Genomic DNA, 22,126 nt, shown 5'->3' with positions numbered 1-22,126 from the left:
TGTAGTTTATTGTCAAAATAAATAAAAAGGTAATATTGGATATAATGTATATATCACTTTATCATGTATGTCAAATCTGTATTGAATTTATGTCATGCATATATATTATTATTTCTTTCATCTATATTGATCATTAATATAATATGTGATGAAACAAAACATTTAGTTTCTTTGGTTTGTTAAACCATTAATATTAATTATATATTTATCAGTCCCTTTTTCTGAGCTAAATTGAATTTTTAAGGATCTCATGATACATATACGTTATTATTATTTTATGGTTTGGATCTATTTGTCTAGTATATTCTAACTTTATATTTACTTATCATAAGCCTCTAAAAAATAAAATATGAGTTCAAACAAAGAGAGGATCCTTATCCTTTAATTGTTTTTTTAAATGTATCAAATGAAGAACATGAGATTGAAATAGAGTGTTTTTACTAATTCTATTTATTTCCAAATTATCATTGAGATTGAAATAGAGTATATTCCAAATTATCAAATGATGATGCAGAAAAATGTTGACAAAAGTGCCACATACTATTCTTGGAGAAAACAATTACACAAGCTGGGCAGCATGCATGAAAAACTACTTGACAGGGAAAGGTTTATGGCAGATTGTTGATGGCAGTGAACCTAAACCAAACAAAACTGATGATCAGTATACTCTCAAGACATGGGAAAAACATAATGCAAAGGCTTTACATGCCATTCAAGTTTCTTGTAGTTCAATAATGTTCTCCTACATCAGCATGGAGAAAACTGCAAAAGCCGCTTGGGATCGTTTGGCCTCTATTCATCGTTGGCACGATCACATAGTAGCCTTCCAAGCTGAACTCACACTGGACAAACAAGGTGATTAGAAAATTATTCTTCATAGCACAGGAAAAAGGCCTATTCCGATGCAGAAAATGTTAAAAATTATATCATTATTTCTCTTTGCGCCAGAAAAAAAATAAAACATTTCTCCTGACCGTGTGGAGAGAGATGGTTTATTCTGACGCCAACATTTGCGTCGGAAAAAAGTTTGTGGGAAAACTCGTTTTGTTTCTAGGCCAGAATAATGATAATTTAATTCTACAGGTATTTCTGCAAGCGCGGGGACTTTCGAAGATAACAACATTCCCTATATGGTTTTATACCATGCTGCTGTCAATGGTGAGCAGGGAAGTATCGAAAAGTTTTTTGGAAGGTACCCAGAGAGAGTGAGTGCTCGAATAGCAACAGACGGCGGGACGGCTCTCCATACTGCTGCTTTCCACAGGCACGACAATCTTGTCAACTGCTCGTACCATTGATGCCACAAGAGGACTTGGAAATACGAACCACTGGCGGTGCAACAGCCCTTCACATTGCTGCAACGGGCAAGTCGGTTGAGATGGCGGAGGCAATGGTGAAAAAGAACAACAAGTTACTGAGTCTAAAAGATGAAAATGGTTATAACCCAGTTTGCATTGCTGCTCTTTATGGTGATAAGCACATGTTGCGGTATTTGTATTCGGAGACTTCTGCGGAGGAACTAAATCCTGAAACGAGTAACAGTGGCGCTACGCTTCTGTCAATTTCGATCAGTGTGAGAAAATTACAGTGAGTTCAATTGAATTAGAAAAAACCAATAGGTCGCTGCCTTTTTATTAACTAAATGTGACTAACTATTGTTTGTTGTGGCAAATTTAGGTTTTGCGTTGAACCTGCTTGAACGTTTTCCGAAATTAGCCATTACCAGGGATTTGAAGGGGAGAACATGTTTGAATTTGCTGGCCCAGAAACGTTCATCATTCCCAAGTGCGAGTCAGCTCGCGAGATGGCAAAGATGGATATATGGACGTGAGTATTTTATACATTTTTTTTTCTTGTTAATCTGTTTGTGAAAATTTCTAAGTGATGGTTTTATTTTGTTAGGCCCTCGTGTTGAAAGGGTAGTGACCAATCTTTATGATGAAGGCAGCACAAATTACCGCAGCGAAAGATTAGTAGATATTGAAACAGATAGTGATGAGCCTGGACAGAGTGCACTCATCACTAATTTAGGTTCTCTCTCTGTCTCTACTGCTATTGAGTTTATGGGTTAAATATGCTTTATTAGTGATCATATGAGCCATTATTTCAATGACTTCACAGCTCTACGTTGGAAGAAAGGACTTAAGGAGGCCGCATATGAGCTACTTGGTATATGCAGATATTCTGTAAAATTGACAGAAAGTTTCATTTTTTTTTTTTTTTTTTTTTTTCTTTGAGTTGTATATAATCTATTTGGTTGTTGAGGGTAAATATATTTCAAGAATCAATTACATATCACAACTCAAACTCAAGCACCGTCAAGCCACGAGATACTAACCGTATATTTAGAGAACTAGCCAAGTTGAATTCCACCAACATTGCAATCTCTAGTGATGCCTTCGTGTTTCAAGCCACTGCATATGGGAATGTTGAGTTTGTCACTGAGATGATTAAATTCGACCGGCTTTACTATGGCTTACACGAAATGGGTTGGCATATTCCATGCCGCAGTCGCACAGCGCCAAGAAAAAATATGAACTCCTATACGAGACAGTAGAAAAAAAAAGCCTTGCCTCTATAGAGGACAATTTCGTAACAACATATTACATATAGCAGGAATGTGGCACCCGTCTCTCACATCACCGAATCCCGTCCGCTATGCAAATGCGGAGGGAACGCAATGGTTTAAGGTGTCTAATCTCATCATTCTCAACTCTCATTCCTCAATCACAGCTTGTTTGAATTGTGTCAATGTCTCAATTGTTACAGGAAATGGAGAATATAGTGCGGCCAATGTTGAGAGAACAGCAGAACAGAGAAGGCAAAACGCCTCGAACATGGTTCAGTGAGCAACAAAAGGCCTTGGCAAATGAAGGCAAAAAATGGATGAAAGACACGGCCACATCTTGTCCTGGTTGCAACTCTCATAGCCACAGTTATGTTTGAGGCCGCAATTCATATTCCAGGAGGAAGTAAACAATCGGAGAAACCATTTTTAGAACACACATATTACTTCCAAATTTTAGCAGCATCGGATGCAAATCATTCACCTCCGAACTGTCTCCATTTTGATGTTCCTGGGCATACTCACTTCGCGCTATGCAGAAGAAGATTTCCTGCATTCGTTGCGAGGAGATTGACAATGGTTGATGGCCCTTTTCATATCCATGTGACCATGATGGTAACCTTTGGTGCACTCTCTTCATTAACTTGAGAGAACGTGTGGAAGAAGAATTTCCATTTTTTCCACCCATGATTATGCTTGTGGCTGTCCCGACTTTCCTTTTTGCTTCCTTGCATCTTCCTCTCTTCATTGAGGTGATCAAATCCTCATATAGAGCTCCCCCTTTAATCGTAAATTGCTTTTGAGGAAAGAAGTTTGATTCCCAAAGTCCGCGGTTACACCGTGAAAGGTTCCAACGTTCTTGAGTGTTAACGCTTGTTGAGCTCCAAATTGTTTCTGATTTCTTTAGTTAGGGGCAATTAGTACTTGTGTTAAGAAAACTTATTATGGTGAATGAATTTGATGCTTTCAGAAAAAGTGAAGTCCAACCATTTCGTTATTCATGGGTGATAATATTATAATAATATAAGATCAATTAGGATGGCATTTAATATGTTACTTAGGCTACTAGCTTTATTTTATAAACTAAATACAACTTTTATAGTTGAGATGTCTCTTATAATGATGCTTCAAAATGTTATATTTCAATTTTCATTTCCCAACATATAAGCTTCGGGTCCAAAACCTGTCATATTGGGTTAAGGCCTATAGCCTCATATATACCACACCCCTTCTCAACAGAACAATGTGAGACGGCAAACCAGTACATAATTAAAAAGGGTTTTTTGAGACTGTCTATATATTATAAAAATTTTAAATGTCATAATAATATTTTCTTCCTAATGATAACATAAAAGATGCAATTCAATGACATTGATGATTGTTTAAAAAGAAATTCAACGCGTTGATGATTCGTTATTGGAATAAATTGTGTTTATTTACTTCGTTCATTTCTTCACCTATCATTATTGTTATGCCTGAAAATATAGGGCTGACGCAAGACTCAGTCAACATAAAAAGTTAGAGCTTAGATAGGCCCGCAGCCAGTCAGAAAAAGTCACGTCGCGTGGTGACATGAGCAGCACACTCCTGTCAGTGAAGTGGGTGCGCGTCAGACCAGTGAGGAGCTATAGTAATTCCACGTGTCTAATCCCTACACCAAATTACGTAAATCACTCTAGAAGGTGGGCAATGAGACATAAAGAAGGATTTGCACGGGTAATCCCACCAACTCACAGATTTAGTAATGATAATCTTAATCCATCCCACTATAAATTGAGAGCTCTTCTCTCATTTAAGGGATTAGCTACTCTCTCTAAAGAAAAACAGCATTATCTCTCTTGTATAATCATTTGTAAGTCAGTCCGCTAACACGACCTGACCTCTATCATAAATACAAAAGCAGTGGACGTAGGATTTGCTTCCTTAGCATCTGAACTACTGTAAACGTTGTTTTCAATTGCATTCATTCTCATTCTCATATTCACGTGTGTCTTCTAGGCCCGCTCAATATTTCACACATACGTTTGGTTTGTGTCAAAATCGCGCATCAACGATTATCATTGTCAAATTGAAAACTTCCATATCTTCATGCTTTTATAAACTATAATCTCTTCCATTTGTTACAAAAAAAAATTAGCGGTGCTGCATGTAAAAACTAATGTGGCACTATTTTTTTATTTACACGGCATTCATCTATATTTAGTGAACACTTAATTAAGTTAAATTTTTACATACATTTATTCATTCATTTTGTGACATCAATTTGTAGGAAAAAGTTTGTAAAAACTCTTTGTAAATCTACTATTATTCTAAAATAATATTAGAAAGTATATAAAATTTTCCCTTTTAAAATAGAAAATTTAATATTACAAATTTACTCTCAATTAAATAGTAGAGAAAAGATGGGGCTAATAGTACATACAGTAAAATCTCTTCTATAGTCATAATAGTGGGACTAACTAATTTTATTACAATAAAGAGGTTATTACTTAATAGAGACGTAGTTACAAAAAAAAAAAAAAATTATTTTATAATTCATGTTTTAGTAGTACAGTATTAGAATTTAAATTCATGTTTTAATAGTATTAGGATTTCAAATTCAGCGCTTCAATTGCCTACTCTTGAAACTGATAGAAGATCGTGTCTTGGATCTAGCAAATATAAGTGTCCTTGATAGAATTGTAAATACAGTTGCTGCATGATCAATTGATATGAAGCCACAGACAATTGCCAATTTTTTAAACATTGCAAAATTAGGACCCCCGATGTCAATGAATTGCAAGTTATAAATTAAGTGGAGAATGACAATCAAAGAGTCATAATAGAATTAAGTGATTATATTCGACAACTTTAGTACACTAATCGAATGGATATTAATATATTTCTCAATCATTCAAATGAACAACAAGTCATAGATGATTTATTTGAAGAAGAATGCATTGCTACAATTAGACAAGAATAGAAAGAAAATAATCATGAGTATGATAGTATAGAGATACAAAAAATTTCGTGCTAAAAAGCTCTAAACATACTTGAGAAGCTAGAAAGATTTTGGCTTCAATAAGAAAATGTTCATGTTAACAAGTAATATACACGTAAGTTAAAAGATGCGGTATCAACTCTAAAGTATAAATTATTGTCCCAAACAACTCTAGATAAATATTTTATTTTATCTTAAACATTTAATATAACATAACATATATTTTTTTTTACAATATATAAATAGTTAATGCTATGTAGAGGCAACTTTCCTTAAGACGGGAATTAGAAAAATTACAACTTATTACAATATAGAGATTATTTGTATTTATAACTATCTTAAAATGGAAATAAAATTTTTTAAGACTATATAAAATTTATTCCTATATAGAATATCACATTAGAAATGTTTCCTATAATATAATTCATCAAAATCATAGCCTACTTCATTAGATGAGAGAAGGGAATATTTGAAGTGGGCCTAAAGCATACTTGGGATAGCTCACCATTCTCATATGCTATTTACACAACAAACACGTGATATTTATATGATCAAAATGGGTCGCTTATATAATCAAAATGGGTCGCTTCAGCGTGTAAATAGAATAAATGTTGTAATGGATTGGAAGAGAATCGAGACGTGGAAGCTGCTGATCCTCAAGTTCCCAATCCTCACATATCTCTCACGAAAACTAAGGCACGTGATTGAATCAAACAAAATGTTAACTTGACGTATGTGACCGATTGATAGGTGTGTGTGCCAAATTTTATTTATTTTTGTTGTTCGATTGTGACGTTATGATCTTATAGTTGGTTTTGGGGGAAATTGAAATGAGGAAAAGAAGTGTTTCATGCGAAATTAAATTCATGATTTTTTTAAGAAGAGAAATGAACGAGGTTGTGTGTACACTTGCTATGTGTTGATTATAGAAAGTGACATAGCATATAAAAACTAGAAATCACATAGATTTTTCCATATGTGTTTTAAATCGTGGAAAAATTTTCTTGAGAAAATGCCTTTGGGAGGTCCACCATGTTTTTGTATAGATGTGTAATTCAAATTTTGTTATTGCACCCATAATTTAATTCCTGATCAACTATTGTTGATTCAATAGCAGTAATGTTATTTTCAAATTTTGATATCCCAATTATAAATTTTAACTGGTGTAATTGTTAATATATTAGTTTTATATTTATTTAAGGAAATTATACATTGATCATATCTAATACAAAATTGTGGGATCTTACTTTTTATATAAGGTTTGTTTGTTTATTTATTTTTTTAATGACTAGCTTGTCCGACCAAACTTGGACGCACTTCAAGTCTTCAACTAATCCCCGAAACCCATTAAACATCGTACAAGCCCAATGTTTTAAGGTAAGCTGCAAATATAATAGATGATCCTAAGTTGGTTTGAACCCAAGAAATCAATTAAGGGAGTAAACTTTCTTGACCGCCAGACCAATCTCTTAGGTTTTTTATGAGGTGTTACTTTTGTTGATTATTTCATTATAATTAACATTTAGCATGTGCTTAATAATATTCATTCATTAAGAAGGCTTATTGATTAAGTTTTTGAGTGTTAGAAAATCCTTAAAACAACTCACTAAATGTTGGCAAATCAAGTCCTTTAGATTCTAACTATTAATTCATTGTGTTATATATTATTATTTTACTTTAATTAATGCACGCTTTTAAATCTTAATTTTAATTTGATTCAAATTATACAACACTTAATATCTCAAAATTACTTTATAATGTACTTATAACACAATATTGAAAAACCATAGACAGTAAACTGATTAATTAGATATACCCACATAATATTATAAAAAGAGTGATAATATTGAGCCAATTTTTATTTTTATTTTTATTTTTTTTATTTATTTTTTTTTTTTTTATCATTAGGGGTGTCCGGACTAGCTTACCCGCGTCTCAACTAATCCTCTAAGGTAGTGGCGAATCCAGACAATTTTTTTAGGGTGGACTAAAATAAAAAATAATTACATATTAATATTTTTGTCCATTAATATTTTTGTTAGGGTGGACCAAAATTCAAAAATTATATATATTAATATTAAAAAAAAAATTGAGGGTGGCCCAAAAATGGGCTGGATCCACCCCTGCTCTAAGGCTTTGGAATTGTCGGTCGGGTAAGAGTCCTAGTGATTACCTCTATTAGTGCTTAGGAAGACCGAACTCAAGAACTCATAAAACCCTATTTTGCTCTTTTACCATCAGACCACCCAGTGATGGTTTATTGAACCTAAAATTTGTCATTTTGTCGTTACTTTTAAGAAGTTATTAATTGATTATATCAAAAGTTACTTTTCTACTTCAATTAATGTACATGCTCAAATCTTTATAATTAGTTCAATTCAATTAATAGAAACCTTAATTTTTCATATTTACTTTTATAAACTAAATGTATAGTACCCAATTTGTGTTTGATAATATTAAACATGTGTTGTGTGTGACTTTTCCTTCAAGCTCAGGGAATTGCGAGATTATAGCTCAATCTAGAACTAGCTCGACTCAACCGTTTGTCCGACCCAGCATAAACTCGTCAAGTTATAGCTTGACCTAGTATAAGTTAGTCGTGACCAATCCTTATAGTTGTCCAACCAATTCACAGATAACTTCATATCCTAGATATCTCAAAAGGGATCAGATCGACAACAATCTTGGCACAATCTCATCGCTCAATCGCGAGAATATCGAAGTTGCATTTCAATTCTAATTGTAATCCCTTTATTTTCGCTCTTTCCTTTGTACAAAACTTGTATATAAACCTCCTCGAACGATGGAAAATGAGTTAGTAAATTGTTCTCAGATTACTATTGTAAACTCTCACAACAAATACAAAAACAATGAACGTATGTTTAAGAGTTTAACTCGTCGAACCACTTTAAAAATTTTCTTGTTATTTACTTTACTGTATTTTTCATTTGTACATTGCTGATTACTCATAATCACGCACACATTAGTTTTGATCCCATTAAGATCGATCAAATCACTCTAATTAGTGTATTTCTACATCAACAACGTGTAATAACAACATTAATGTTAATATGAGGGTATAATTTTATCATCGTTGAGGTATTGTTAACTCTCAAGCGGAAATTATTAAATATCTTTTAAAGTTGTTTTAAACTTTTAGAAAATTTTAATATATATATACATATAAGGGATTGAGATATATATTAATAGTTTTAATAATGGTTAAATCACTTAAAATGCAAATACGAAATTAAGGAAAGAAAATGTATGGTTTGTGTTAGTGAGATGACTTAGTTTAATATTGAAATGTGAGAAGGAAATTTGTAGGGGAAATGGGAAACGTTGACCATGAAAATGAGGGATTTGATTAACTAAGATCGAGAATGACGTGTAGCAAGAATGAGTCGTAAACTGAGATCAAGGCTATCAATTATTGATAATTCTTAATTAATAAAGTTTGTAAAATTTAAGGAATTGAGAGGAATGCAGGTGTGCCACGTAGCTCATTAAGCACGTGGGATACAACATGCCGCAACGTTAGCCCTTCATTTATCCCCACGAGTTAAGTTCACTGCATTAAGTCCATTCTTGCCGACTTCCTTTGCTTTTTCTCTCACCTGTAATTACCAACCTACCCATCTCCATATTATACTTTTAGTTAAACCAGTAAAAGATTTGTTATATTTTTTGTTTCTGAAATCAATCTGTTTTATAAATCTAAATAATTATGAACTAATATGAAATGCAATTGAAAAATCAAAACGAAAAATGAATTAAATTTATTTTTAGTAAAAACAAAATATTAGATACAAACATTTTTACATTTCTTTTAAGATTACTTTAAATGTTAAATTCACATGTGATTTTACCATTTCATTATTATAACTTTTTCTTTTTAAATTTATTACAATATACTCTAGCTTTTAGATTTTGAACCTTATTTTTTTTTTTTCATTTAATGTCAGAAAAAAAATAGTTGATATAAAAGAAAATTGTGTATATCATTTTCAAAGACATAGCATATTTTCGTTTATAAAATATTATATTTTTCTAATTTATTTTTTTATTCGAAGTGATATGTTATTTTATGTGATTTTAATATGTAAATAAAAAAGTTAAGGTGATAAAAGATATATAAATATTACATTTAGAATGAAAAAATTGGAATTTCATTTGAGAGATGTAGTGTTACCCTTTCCATTAATCATTTACAAATTGATTTGAAAAAAAAAAAATTAAAGAAATAAATACTCGTAGTAGAAAGGGCATCTTGGTCATACTAAAAAGAAAAGAATGACAACTATAAGGTTTGACTTATCAACATCAATTACTCTCTAGAAGTACCCAATGAAGAAACGCCACGTGAGAAGCATAGTCCCACGGTCAATCCGCCAATTAAACAGTAGAGTACACCACACATTCACACCACCGCACGCACACACACTCATCACACCGCTTACCCACTCACCCGCACCCACACACGCTCATCACACCCCTCACCCCTCTCACCCGCACCCACACACCCACACCCGCACAAAACTGCCCCACTTTCTTGGCCCTGACGGTTCGCAACCGCCCACGTTTATTAGCCAACACAACTCAAACTCTCACCACCTCTCATGTTATATCACCCCGCTCTCTCTCCCATTTCTCCACTAAGCACAACTTCTCACAAAAATATGTTCACAGGAGCTACAACTAGTAATACTGATCACCAAATCCTGCATTGCCCTCCAATGCCAATGCCATTGCCATCAATGGACCGGAGATATAAATCCACAGCTGAAATTGCTCCCAATTGTCCACGTTGCGCCTCTGCAAACACCAAGTTTTGTTACTAAAACAACTACAGCTTGTCGCAGCCGCGGTACTTCTGCAAAGGCTGTAGAAGATACTGGACCAAAGGGGGTTCGCTCAGAAATGTGCCTGTGGGCGGTGGATGTCGCAAGAATCGTAGAGCCAAGTCGGCTTCGAGGCTCAACGAACGTGTTTCGGTGAATTATAGTAAGAGTTTCAGTGGCTTTGACGATTACGTGAATGAGCAAACCAAGGGTTTTTCCTCTGATGGGGACTCGGTTGGACAACCCAGTGGGTCAGATATTGACATGGCTGTCGTTTTTGCAAAGTTTCTGAACGAGAGTTCGAGCAATTCTGAAAATATTCCTGAAGAGTTTGTTTCCCAGGAATTGGATAATGTCTCCAATTCTTTCACTCCGGATAGTGTCCAAAACGATGCAACGATGGAATGCCAGAAGACGAGTGATGATCCGGTTCTTGAAGAATTCAATCAAATTCTTGTTGGGGAGAAAGAACAACAATGTCAAGGTTTCTCGGAAATGAGTGACGTAAATAGTGCCGCATTTGAATTGCAAACTTTGCTAGATGATGAAGTTGTTGTTCCGAATTTACCGTGGGCGGATCATGCGGCTGTAACTCTGCCAAATATTTCATGGCAATCGGTGTTCCAATTGCAAGAGTTCGATTCATATGCGCCCAATCACGATCAGTTATTGGCTTCTGCAAATCTAATGAACGATAATTGGAGCAATTCCTTCGATTTCTCAACCGGGTTTGAAGTCTACTCAAGACCTTAATTATTGATATATAATGTACAAGTTGTCTTTTTTTTTTTTTTTCCTTTTTTTCTCTAAAACTTCCTACTATAATTTAGTTGAAGTTCTTCTTCTTGTTGAAGAAAGCATAATTTACTTCTGCATACCATGAGAAAGGTTTGTGGTATAGACATTATATTATACTAGAAATACAATAAATTCGCTATACATGCATTAATTAGTTAGTAAAGTTTGTTTTATAATTTAATTTGCTGGTGATTTTGTTCAATCGAGTTGGGAAATCAAAGAATTAATAATAATTACGTTATTGGTAATTGAGGATAATGCATTCTTATAATAAACTTCTATGGACATAGTTGAATCTGATTGACTTTGGGTATTCGTGGATAGGTATTATGCTTTATTGTAATTTAACTCTTTCGAAATGGGATCAACAAGATTTGAATAATCTAAAATAACCACCTCTATAACTCCAAGAGATTAACTTGACAGTTAAAGAGGTTTACTCACTTCCTTGAGTTCTTAAATTTAAACTTAAGTTCAAACCTTAGGACCATCTTAGATCTTGAAGATTAGTTGAGGTGCGCGTAAATTGATATGGACACTCCAATTACTAAAAAAAAAAAAATCACCTCTATCATCCCAAAATGTAGTAAATTTTTAGCTTTACAAACTCACCAATTCATATAAATTTATTTAACTATACATATATACATTAAAAATTTACTTTCGTACACGAACTGATATTTCAAAGTTTTTAACGAATCAATGACCAATTTAAAAATAATAATAATAATAATTGGTTTTTTCTACTTTGTTAAGCCAATGACTAGTCATTGACCTTAGTCCACAATTAAAAAATTACTTCTACACTGAAGATTGACTAATATATAGCAAATTTTTTTATTTTTGTATTTTATTTTTGTGTTTATAAACCAATTGAGGTGTATTTATACATGGTCTTAAACCCAAAAAAAAAAAAAAACTGATTTTGGTGTGTGTATTTTTAATATATAAGCCTTGAGAAACACACTAAAATCGATCTCTTAACTTCTTCAAAATTTCATGTGGATATCTTTCATCGTCTTTATAAATGATCAGAAAACATATTTCGTATTTGGATATGAAAATGATGATAATCTATAAATGGATGATGAACATGAACACGATGGAGTCCATTTTCATCACATCACATCACATCACATGTTGAAGGATCTTGATCATCATGTGGATGTGGCGTAGAAATTACAAACAAAACCATCACGCAATTGATAATACACAATTCTTGGAATTAATGTTTGTAAGCATGCATTTGGGGAAAGAGTCCATTTTCAATTTTCAATTTTCCATTGGAAGGTAGTTTCATAATTGCCCTAAATGATGTCAACCCCATCACATGCTTCATGTCTTCCTTTGATGTGAATGTGATCTCGATTGAATTTGACGTTTCACAATTTTCATTTTACTTCATCCAATCCGAGTCAAGGAGTAGTTCATCAATTCAATCATATAATTTTAATCAAATCTAAACAATAATTAACCAAATTGTTTAATTCAATATATACTAACATAATAATCAAACAAATGAATAATACAAAAAATTATCGAAATTTTGGGGGGGTAAAAAAAGGAAGACCCTTTTGGCAGGATTATGGGTGGTTCTTAAAATATTATCAACGAGTTTATTGAAAAATAATCAATAAAAAAATTATTTTATATTCTAAACTTTTTTAGCTCATTACCATTTGGATATGGGTTTTGATTTGACCCAATTCTTCAATGGGCTTATTGGCTAAATTGATTTCCTTTTGAGTTCAATGTTACACTCTGGATCAGAATAAAGAATTTTAATCAATATTTATAAAAATAATTAAGGTTCATATTAAGAAGGGATTAATGAAATAAATTCAAATTAACAGAATTACAGTTGGCAGTTGGCACCCAGCCCAAGTTAAATATTATATGAAGAAACATTGAACCATGCTAGCCTACTGATCACATTTTATTTGAGAAAGTCCAAAATTTCATTTGAAAATTAACCAGTCAAGCTAAATCTAACTATTTGGCCTTCATTTCTCAAATATTAAATTGTCAAATTGAAACAGCATATGAATATGTTAAACCAGTGATTAGTGGAATATGAGAAGACTTTAAGTAAACATAATTAATGGTAGAAAAAAATAAATATGATCTGAGATTGCTTGTAGGATGTTCTTTATTTTGTATATTGAAATGATTCTCCATCATAAACCAAGACTTAGAATCCAACTGACTAATTAATTTATTGCCTAAATTTTAGAAAGAAGAATATTTACTAAATATACTGGTATCGGATTCCAAGTTATTGGCTATGTATATTCTTATAATATATCTAATGTTGATGTAATGTATTGGTGGTTGATTATGACACCAATGACTCGCACGTACAAAGTGCTAAGTAACTCTTAGAAATTACATGTGAATAAATATAATAATCTAATGCAGAGATTGAATAATAAATAAAAGACGATTTTTAAAGTGGTTTGGATGCCTAACGCAAGTCCTATGTCTACTGTTTTTTTTTTATATATGAGAGATTACAAGAGGTCGCGAATAACAGACAACGAGCACAGGTATAACGACTGATTATTCAGATAGAATATTAAGTCAATCTCGTTCTCGCAGGTTATCTTTGCTTAGAAGATATATATTATAATCAAAGTGTGAGTTTTTTGTCTCAGAATCCCGAAAATGAGAGGGGGAGTCCTCTATTTATAGTAGAGGAATTTAAGGTAATGATTACAAATCTGCAAGTGGGTAGGTGCTGTGCAAGTCCTTCCTTGCCTCCCATTGGCTGATAACTTAGGATATTTCCTTAAGTTACTTGGGGCTTGGACAAGTGTGCTGCTCTCATTCACTTATATACAAAACCTGAATCTGCCAGGTTGGTGACAACTATATTCTCTCTGCCTTGGAGTGACATGGCAACCCCTAGACGGCGCAAAGCCTTCCTAAACTCTGATTGGAGCTAATTGATGTAGGCTTACATTAGCCATGATTTTTTAGGCATAACAAAAGTCCCCCAGTTCTCAAGGTTCAAGAATTGAATCTTGAGAACTTCACGATTATGTCGCAATCTGACTTGTCTTGAGGAACACTTGCTCGAACCAATGGTTGAGAACAGCCAAAACAACATGAGGTTGTTGACTTAACTTGACCAGCAAATTGAGCGAAGGCCACGACATGGATCTTCAAATGCTACATAAGCGACCTGAGGTGATCGTTCCAATGAGGTTCAGCAACCTACATCAGATCTCAATCAATGCTATACCGATGTGCATCGAACTTTATCTATCATCCGTGACCTCAAAACACTTGAATATTTTACTATTGAAAATTGAGAATCACTTCGCTTTGGGCTTGACACATGAAGAAGAGTGTTTTATTCGAACGACCTTTTCAGATGTTATCTGTTGTGCTTGACAGCTGTCTTAGTCAATAAAATAAGCTTTATCTGACAGACATGCCTCTACACAATAAGTGTCAGCCATGAGCATTAAATACAAGTTATACTGAAATAACATTCTCTTTTAAGACTTTAAATGCGGATGAGGGCGCATTTAATGTAGAGTAGATAATCAAGTCGTCGCTTGACGATTTCAATGAAGGGAAACGCCAAATGATTTCCACGAAGCGTGACAGTTACTCTTCGTACGGAGTGACGACACGTGGTCGCTATTAAGGGCTAGAAACGCATCCCGCCCAATCGTCGCTTATAAAAGAAACCAAACATCACATTCTTCCCTATAAAACCCTAAGCTCAATCCAAGTTTCTCACAGAACTTGCGCTTTTAGAGAGAAAAAATAGCATTTTGCACTCAAGAAATCAGTTAATTTTTTGCCCAGTTGATGCGCACTCATCGTTACGACAGAACGTTCATTCCCAACAATCCAGAGGTAAGGAAATTTTTTTCTCCTTTTCTCTTTTTCATTTCTGTTAGAAAACTTGGTTTTTACAATAATGGTGGGTATTGACTTCTGATGGGTTTGGACAATGAACATTCTTGGGTAGTGTTTGAAAAGAAACACTTTTGAGAAAAAAAACTTAGGGCATAGATCCTAGAAAAAACTATCTTGAAGAATGTTTAGGGTTTCTTTTACGCTTTTTAGTCGTCGTACAAGACAATGCGTACGGAAATTGAGTCACCTCTACATGTCACACATTTTCAGAATTTAAGAGCAACGGACACTCCTGAGGTAAGAATAGTAGGAGAGGGAAGCTCACGGCCACTGAGCATCTCGACAGGTCCCGAGCTGGCGGTATGAACAATGGTTACAGGGGATGAGATATAAAAGGCCATAGACCAATTTGCGATCAACGTAGACATCTACCAACATAGGTTGCACACTGCTTAGAACCCTCTCGAGGGAATGGCTACGATCTTAGAAGCAATTTTTAAATGCGAGATAAGGATACCCCTCCACCCCTACATTAAGTCAATTCTCAACCACTTCCAGGTCGCACCGTTTCAGTTGATGCCCAATGCATATATGATAGTAGTCACTATGTATATTGCATTTGGCGAAAACAACCTCGGTGAACCGACAACAATGGAACTCGGCTGCATCAATTATCTAAAAAGGAGTAAAGACAAGGATTCATACTACCTCTTTAAGCGATCAACGATCGAAGGAGGGATATTTGGTTACCCCAGCAATGTCGGGGCTTACGAAACCAAGTCTTTCTTCTTCGAGTATGACGAAGTCTGTAAATTTAGGGAACCAAGTAGGTTTTCCTTTTTAATTCTCAGATTACCCATCCTTTATCTTTAACTCTTCTTTGATAACTAAGGCTAACAATTTTTTTTTTGCTTTCTTGTAGAGAACAAAACGACCAGGTTGTCTGTGCTAGTTGATTTTAGCCACATCAAGGCATTTGGTTGCCTGCCCAAACAGAGTCGCGATGCGAAGCTGCTAGTGACTATTGCGAACTTGCAAAAGTACGGTTTTTTCAACCCCGAGGCATCTTTGGAAGCTCTAGCACGTAAGTACCTTCCTTCATAAAAGAGTTTTTAAGCTTTCTTCTAACAAGAGAAAAATTTTCTTAATGATTTGCTTTCGTGCCATGCAGCGACCATGCCACCAAGAGTCCCAAAGACGTCGAGGAAAACTGTGGGGTTCACATTCCCCAAGATTGACCTGACCAAACCAGCAGCTGAGAGCCCCAACGATATCCTTACAGAAGGGATATGAATTGATGCTGAAAGGCAACAACTTGGGGAGCAACGTGAGGAAGCTCCCTAGCCCGCAGCTACTCGGGCTTCGAAGAAGAAGACTGTGGGCTAGAAGTCTAAGAAGAGAAAGCAATTACCTACCGAAGAAGACTCTGAATCCAAACCAGAGCGCTTCGGGGTACTACCAGGTGGACTACTGCCTTACCAGGTCTTTTTTACAGGGGCGCCCTCAAGAGAGGCTCCCAGGACTTTAACCGCTCCCAAGAGCTTGAGAATGGGAGAGGGAGCGACCACCACTACCTAAGGGGGCGCAGGCGAACAATGGGTCGAAGGAGTAGCTGACTCCTCGAGGCGAGACCTGTCAGTGTTGGATTCAATGGGGCAACTATCAGAACATTTACAACCGGTGGTTTACACCCTCCTGGAATGCTAATTTGCCATAACCTTTTACGGGTTCGTGGCTTCTCGATCTACCGACTTAGTGGCCACTACACTCCAAATGCAAAGCAAGGTAAAGCGACGCGTTCTCTTCGAGAACTCTTCCTTATCCGTCAAAGCTTTAGTTTTCTAAGAATTTACAAAAAAAAAAAATACCACTTCTTATGCACCTCTCATGTCCTTCTTATGCAGTCTTTGCTTGCCTTGGACGTGGCCTAACAAAAGATAGATATAGACTCTGCTGGCAAACTTCACAAACTGAAGGAGGAAAATGCCAAACTAAGGCAAGATCTCGCGACTTTAGATGCAGAGGCCAAAACTGCCCAAGTTCAGGCGAATCTATACTTGATTGAGAGGAACTCTGCTTTGCGAGCATCAGACTTCAACAAGGTCGAGCTCAAGAGGAAGAATGATGAAAATAAAGAGTTCTAGAGAACAATAGCGAGGCTCACCAAAGAGTTAAGCCAGAGAGAGAAAGAGCTGCAAACGAGCTTAGAGCGCGAAAATGTAGCAGAAAAGACCCGAGCTGAGTTGCAGGAAAACTCAGAAAAGCAGAGGAGGGCACTACAGACAGATCTTGAGCTAGCCTAGGGTGAGTTGCTTCGCTGAACGAACAGATGAGGCGCTAGAAACTTGAGCTCGAGAGGAAAACTGCTCACTGGGCAATACAAACTATACACAGCTTGCCGTTGAGAAATCCGAAAATGGATATCTTCGATCTCCCCGATGAATACCAAAAGGTTCTTGTTTCTATGCTCGAGGCTGAATAGGTCGAATAGCGAGAAGAACAAGAACTTCCACCAGAGGACAATCAGTCAGAAACAAGTATTCCTGAAGACCATGCAATCAATTCGGAGGTTGGTGATTGGCCAAACAACCAAGAGGTCGTACCCAAAGGGCTCGAGAACAAAGACCAATGATCGCCCCCTCTTCTGCTAAAATGGAGTCTTTTTGCTTATTCTTTTGTGGATGTAACTCCTAGTCATTTTTGTATATATCTTTTTGAATATATAAAAAAAGAATTTTTTATCATTTGTGATAGTACTTTTATAACTCAAGCACTTTACAAAACAAATGTAGCATATCCGATCATTGAAAATGTAAAAAAGTTATAAAGAATAAGATTATTAAGAATTTAGATCACGACGCAAGTATTTCTTTTGAAGAGAATTGGAACAATCTTATTCACAATATTTACAACAATGAAACTTTACAAGAAAAAGATTAAGCTATAAACGAGTTCAGAATTACTGATAATAATGGCGAAGATGCTCAACGTTCCAAGCTCACAGTACTTCGAAACCATTAAGCCTTTTGAGGTGATACGCTCCAAGTTGTATTATCTTAGCGACGTGATATGAACCTTCCCAGTTAGGTCCTAATACCCCCACGCTTGGTTCTCTTGTGCCGAGAAGGACTTCTTTCAAAACCAAGTCGCCAACCCGGAAGTCTCTTTTCTTAACTCTAGAGTCAAAGAATCTTTTTGTCCGCTACTGGTAGGAAGGTATCCTTAACCGAGCCTTGTCGCATTGTTCTTCAACTAAGTCCAAACTTGCACGTAAGATTGCCTCATTATCGGTTTCACTGAAAAACTCTCTCCAAAGTGAACTAATCCCTACTTCCACTGGAACCATTATCGTGCAACCATATGCTAGCGAAAAGGGTGTTCCCGAAGTAAAGGTTCTCATAGTCGTTCTATATGTCCATCGAACTTCTGGGAGATCTTCGACCCAATTGCCCTTGGCTGCGCCAAGCTTGGCCTTCAATGTGTGCTTAATGGTCTTGTTGACAACCTCAACCTGACCATTGGCTTGCGGTCTTGCCATTGAGGAGAATTTCTTATGAATCCCTAGCTCTTCACAAAACTGCTTGAATTCCTCATTATCGAACTGCTTCCCATTATCTGAGATGAGTGTTTGAGGAATCCCATAGCGACACAGTATAATCTTGAAGATGAAGTCTTTGAGCTTCTTTGTAGTGATCGCGACCAAAGGTTCTGCTTCAACCCATTTAGTGAAATAATCCACTACGACTATCACATACTTGACACTCCCTTTACCGATTGGCATGGGCCTGATGAGTTCGATTCCTCACATAGAGAATAGCCAAGGACTAGTCATTGTCATTAGCTGGTGGGAAGGAGCTCGCGGAATGTTCGAGAATCTCTGACACTTATCACATTTTTTCACAAAGTTAAAGGCATCTTCGTGAAACAAGGGCTAATAATATCCCTAACAGATAATTTTATTGGCAAGAGATCGTATTGTGTGTGATTACCACAGATCCCTTCATGTATCTCTCTCATGATATAGTCTACTTCATCATCGGGTACACATCAGAAGAGGGGAGTGTTAAACCCTCGCTTATATAGCTGATCCTCGATAAGTGTGTAACGAGTAGCTCTAGTTTGCAGGAGTCTTGCTGTCGGGCAAAATCCTATCTCTAAGATATTGAATAATTAAAGTCATCCAAGAAATAGATTCGGTTGCAACCATGACCTGATCAGTCGAGTTGATGTTGGGATCCTCAATGTATCGAACCAGAATCTTGTTTGAAGCATCGGAATCTAGCGATGAGGCTATCTTTGCCAAAGCATCCACAATATAGTTATTGTCTCTCGGGATTTACTTGATCATATAGCGTTTGAAGGGTTTGAGCGCGGCCTTAGCTTTCTTCAAATAATTGATTATGTTTTCTTCTTTAGCTTGATATTCTCCCAAAATTGGATTGACAACCAGTTGGGAGTCACTATTAATGTCAATCATATCTGACCCTATTTCTCTTACTAGTCGCAAACCAGCAAATTACGCCTCATACTCAACTTCATTATTCGTAGCTCTGAACCCAAACCTGAGGACTCCATAGATGCGAATCCCTTCGAGACTGATGAGTAGAAGGCCGACTCCAGCTTTTCCCCTATTCGAAGACCCATCAACATAGAGACTCTAGGTTGACAAGTTCAAAACAGTTTCCTAGACAACTTCGTTGGCTGGCTATTCGGATTCCCCAATCTGGTTGATGCAAGAATTCTGAAATAAATTCAGCAACAACCTACCCTTTGATTGCTGTTTTTGGTCTATAATGTAGATTGAATTGACTTAGTTCCATAGCCCATTTAAGTAATTTACCTTCTGAAGGTTAGTACATGGATGATATGAGCATGGAAGTAAAGTCATAGCTTCCTGGAAGCAATCAGCAAGGCAAAAGCTAATCGTTCCATCTTTGGATACCGTGTCTTGGCGTCCAGTAATTGCTTGCTTGTATAGTATACTGGCCACTGAACTCTGCCTTCTTCTCGGATGAGAACTGTACTGACCGTATACTGAGAGACGGACAGGTAGAGAAATAAAATTTCCCAACAGGTAGAGAAATAAAATTTCCTTGGGAAGTGGCTTGGACAGAAGATGTGGCCTTCCGAGATGCTCTTTTATACCCTGGAAGGCTTGCTCACATTCCGAAGTCCATTCGAACCTCTTGTTGGCCCTAAGTATATTAAAGAACGATGAAGAATGATTGGTCACTCTTGATATGAAGCGACTGAGAGCCCATTTAAGCTCTGAACCTGCTTTCGGTTGGCAGGCCTCTTCATATTTAAAAGAGCTTGGATCTTTTCGGGGTTGACTTCAATTCCCCGGTGGTTAACCATATATCCCAAGAATTTCCCTAAGGTAGTCCGAATGAACACTTGAGAGGATTAAGTCTTATTCCATATCTCCGGAGTATGTCGAACATCTCTACGAGATTGGCTATGTGGTCTGAAGTGACATGCGACTTCATTAGCATGTCATCGACATAAACTTCCATTGACTTCCCAATCAGCTTGAAAAACATACGATTAACCAAACGCTGATAGGTTGCCCCATCATTTTTTAGACCAAAAGGCATGACTTTATAACAGTATAGTCCTCGTTCCGTAATGAACGAGGTATGCTCCTTGTCGAACGCATACATCGGGATCTAATTATATCCCGAGTCGGCATCCATAAAACTTAATAGCTCGTGCCCGGAAGTGGCATCAACGAGCTAATCAATTCTAGGCAAATGAAAATTGTCCTTTGGACAAGCTTTGTTGAGGTCAGTGAAACCAATGCAAGTTCGCCATTTGTCGCTGGATTTCTTCACCAAAACAGGATTAGCGACCCAACTCGAGTAATGAGACTCCTGAATGAACCTGATTGAGAGGAGTTTATCCACCTCAACCTTAAGAGTAGCATAACGCTCTAGGTCTAGGGTTCTCCCTTTCTAGCGAACTGGCCTAATCTCACTATCGATGTTAAGTGCATGACATATTACATTCGGGCTGATTCTGACCATGTCAGTATAAGTCCATGCAAAAACATCAATATTCTGTCTGAGAAAGCTCGCCAGATCTGTAGCGAGCTGAGGGTTGAGATTACTTCCAATTCTTAATACATGGGTCGGCTTCCTCTAGTCAACTGGTACCTCAAATAGAGTCTCAACATGCCCACTTTCGGAATACTCCTCCTAAACCAAAGGATCTAAACTATCTTCCACTGGACTTGGTTATGGCTCGATCTTATCGATCGCCATAGCCTGCTCGGGAATGCCAATTGGCTTCCCTTTCCCTTTGCACGCCATTTGTACTACTCTTATATAGCAATCGCGAGATTCACCTTGAGACCCCTTAACTTTACCGTACCCTGTCAGTGTAGGAAATTTCATCTTCAAATGATAGGTGAAGGTGACTGCCTTAAAGTTTCAAAGAAGAGGTTGCCCCAATATGCCATTGAAAACAGACAGACAATCTACAATAAAAAAAACTCAATCATCTTAGTCACTTCGAGGGTCTCACCTAAAGTGATAGAAAGTGCAATTGTTCCCTTGAGAATCAAATGATCCCTTGTAAAACTATAGAAGGGGATAGAGGTAGGCTTCAGATCTACCTCGTCCAATTGCATTTCCTCGAAGGCTCGTTAAAATAGGATATTGACGACACTACCATTATCCACCAACATCCTAGACTTCGCACCGACCTATTTCAGGCGTAATAATGAGTGCATCTTCATAAGGGTGATGCAACCATACCACGTCTTTTTCTGAGAAGGTAATCTTCTCCTCTCTGCACACTTTTACCGGTCGCGACGCCATGCTCATCACACTCACGGGGTCATGACGAGCTTTTCGAGCGCACTTCTCCTAAGCACTTTGAGAATTCGCTACAAGGTACGGCCCTCCAAATATTATTCCGACAAGATGGAGGCACTTGCGACCACGACACTTCTTCCCTCGGTCCCCTTGATCATTCTCCCGAATGGGAGTTGGACCATCAACATACTGTTTGAAGTGCCCCTTTTTAATAAGATCTTTAATCACCTACTTAAGAGCTCGACATTTA

At 36.4% G+C, this 22,126-nt stretch overlaps 2 protein-coding genes across 2 annotated transcripts; both read left to right on the top strand.

Moving 5' to 3' along the window:
* Positions 1–518: 518 nt before the first annotated feature.
* LOC116124268 lies at positions 519–1,298 on the top strand. The gene is made up of 2 exons (XM_031409960.1): positions 519–855; positions 1,084–1,298. The coding sequence occupies exons 1-2, from the start codon at positions 519–521 to the stop codon at positions 1,296–1,298; spliced, it is 552 nt and encodes a 183-aa protein (XP_031265820.1).
* Positions 1,299–10,070: 8,772 nt separating this feature from the next.
* Positions 10,071–11,177, top strand: LOC116124337 (dof zinc finger protein DOF1.2). The gene is given in 1 exon segment (XM_031410060.1): positions 10,071–11,177. A coding segment is annotated over 1 exon segment (975 nt). The 5' UTR covers positions 10,071–10,165; the 3' UTR covers positions 11,141–11,177.
* The last annotated feature ends 10,949 nt before the right edge of the window (positions 11,178–22,126 follow it).

Source organism: Pistacia vera, unplaced genomic scaffold (assembly GCF_008641045.1).
Source record: "Pistacia vera cultivar Batoury unplaced genomic scaffold, PisVer_v2 Contig151, whole genome shotgun sequence".
Taxonomy (NCBI): Eukaryota; Viridiplantae; Streptophyta; class Magnoliopsida; order Sapindales; family Anacardiaceae; genus Pistacia; species Pistacia vera.
The sequence above is the reverse complement of the archived record's forward strand: the minus strand, read 5'-3'. Positions and strand labels throughout refer to the sequence as shown.

Bases quoted from the DNA above. Each gene is read 5' to 3' on its own strand.
- LOC116124268 (XM_031409960.1), top strand. From the start codon at position 519: ATGTTGACAAAAGTGCCACATACTATTCTTGGAGAAAACAATTACACA. The intron at 856-1,083 runs GTGATTAGAAAA...TTAATTCTACAG, and splicing joins ACTCACACTGGACAAACAAG to GTATTTCTGCAAGCGCGGGG.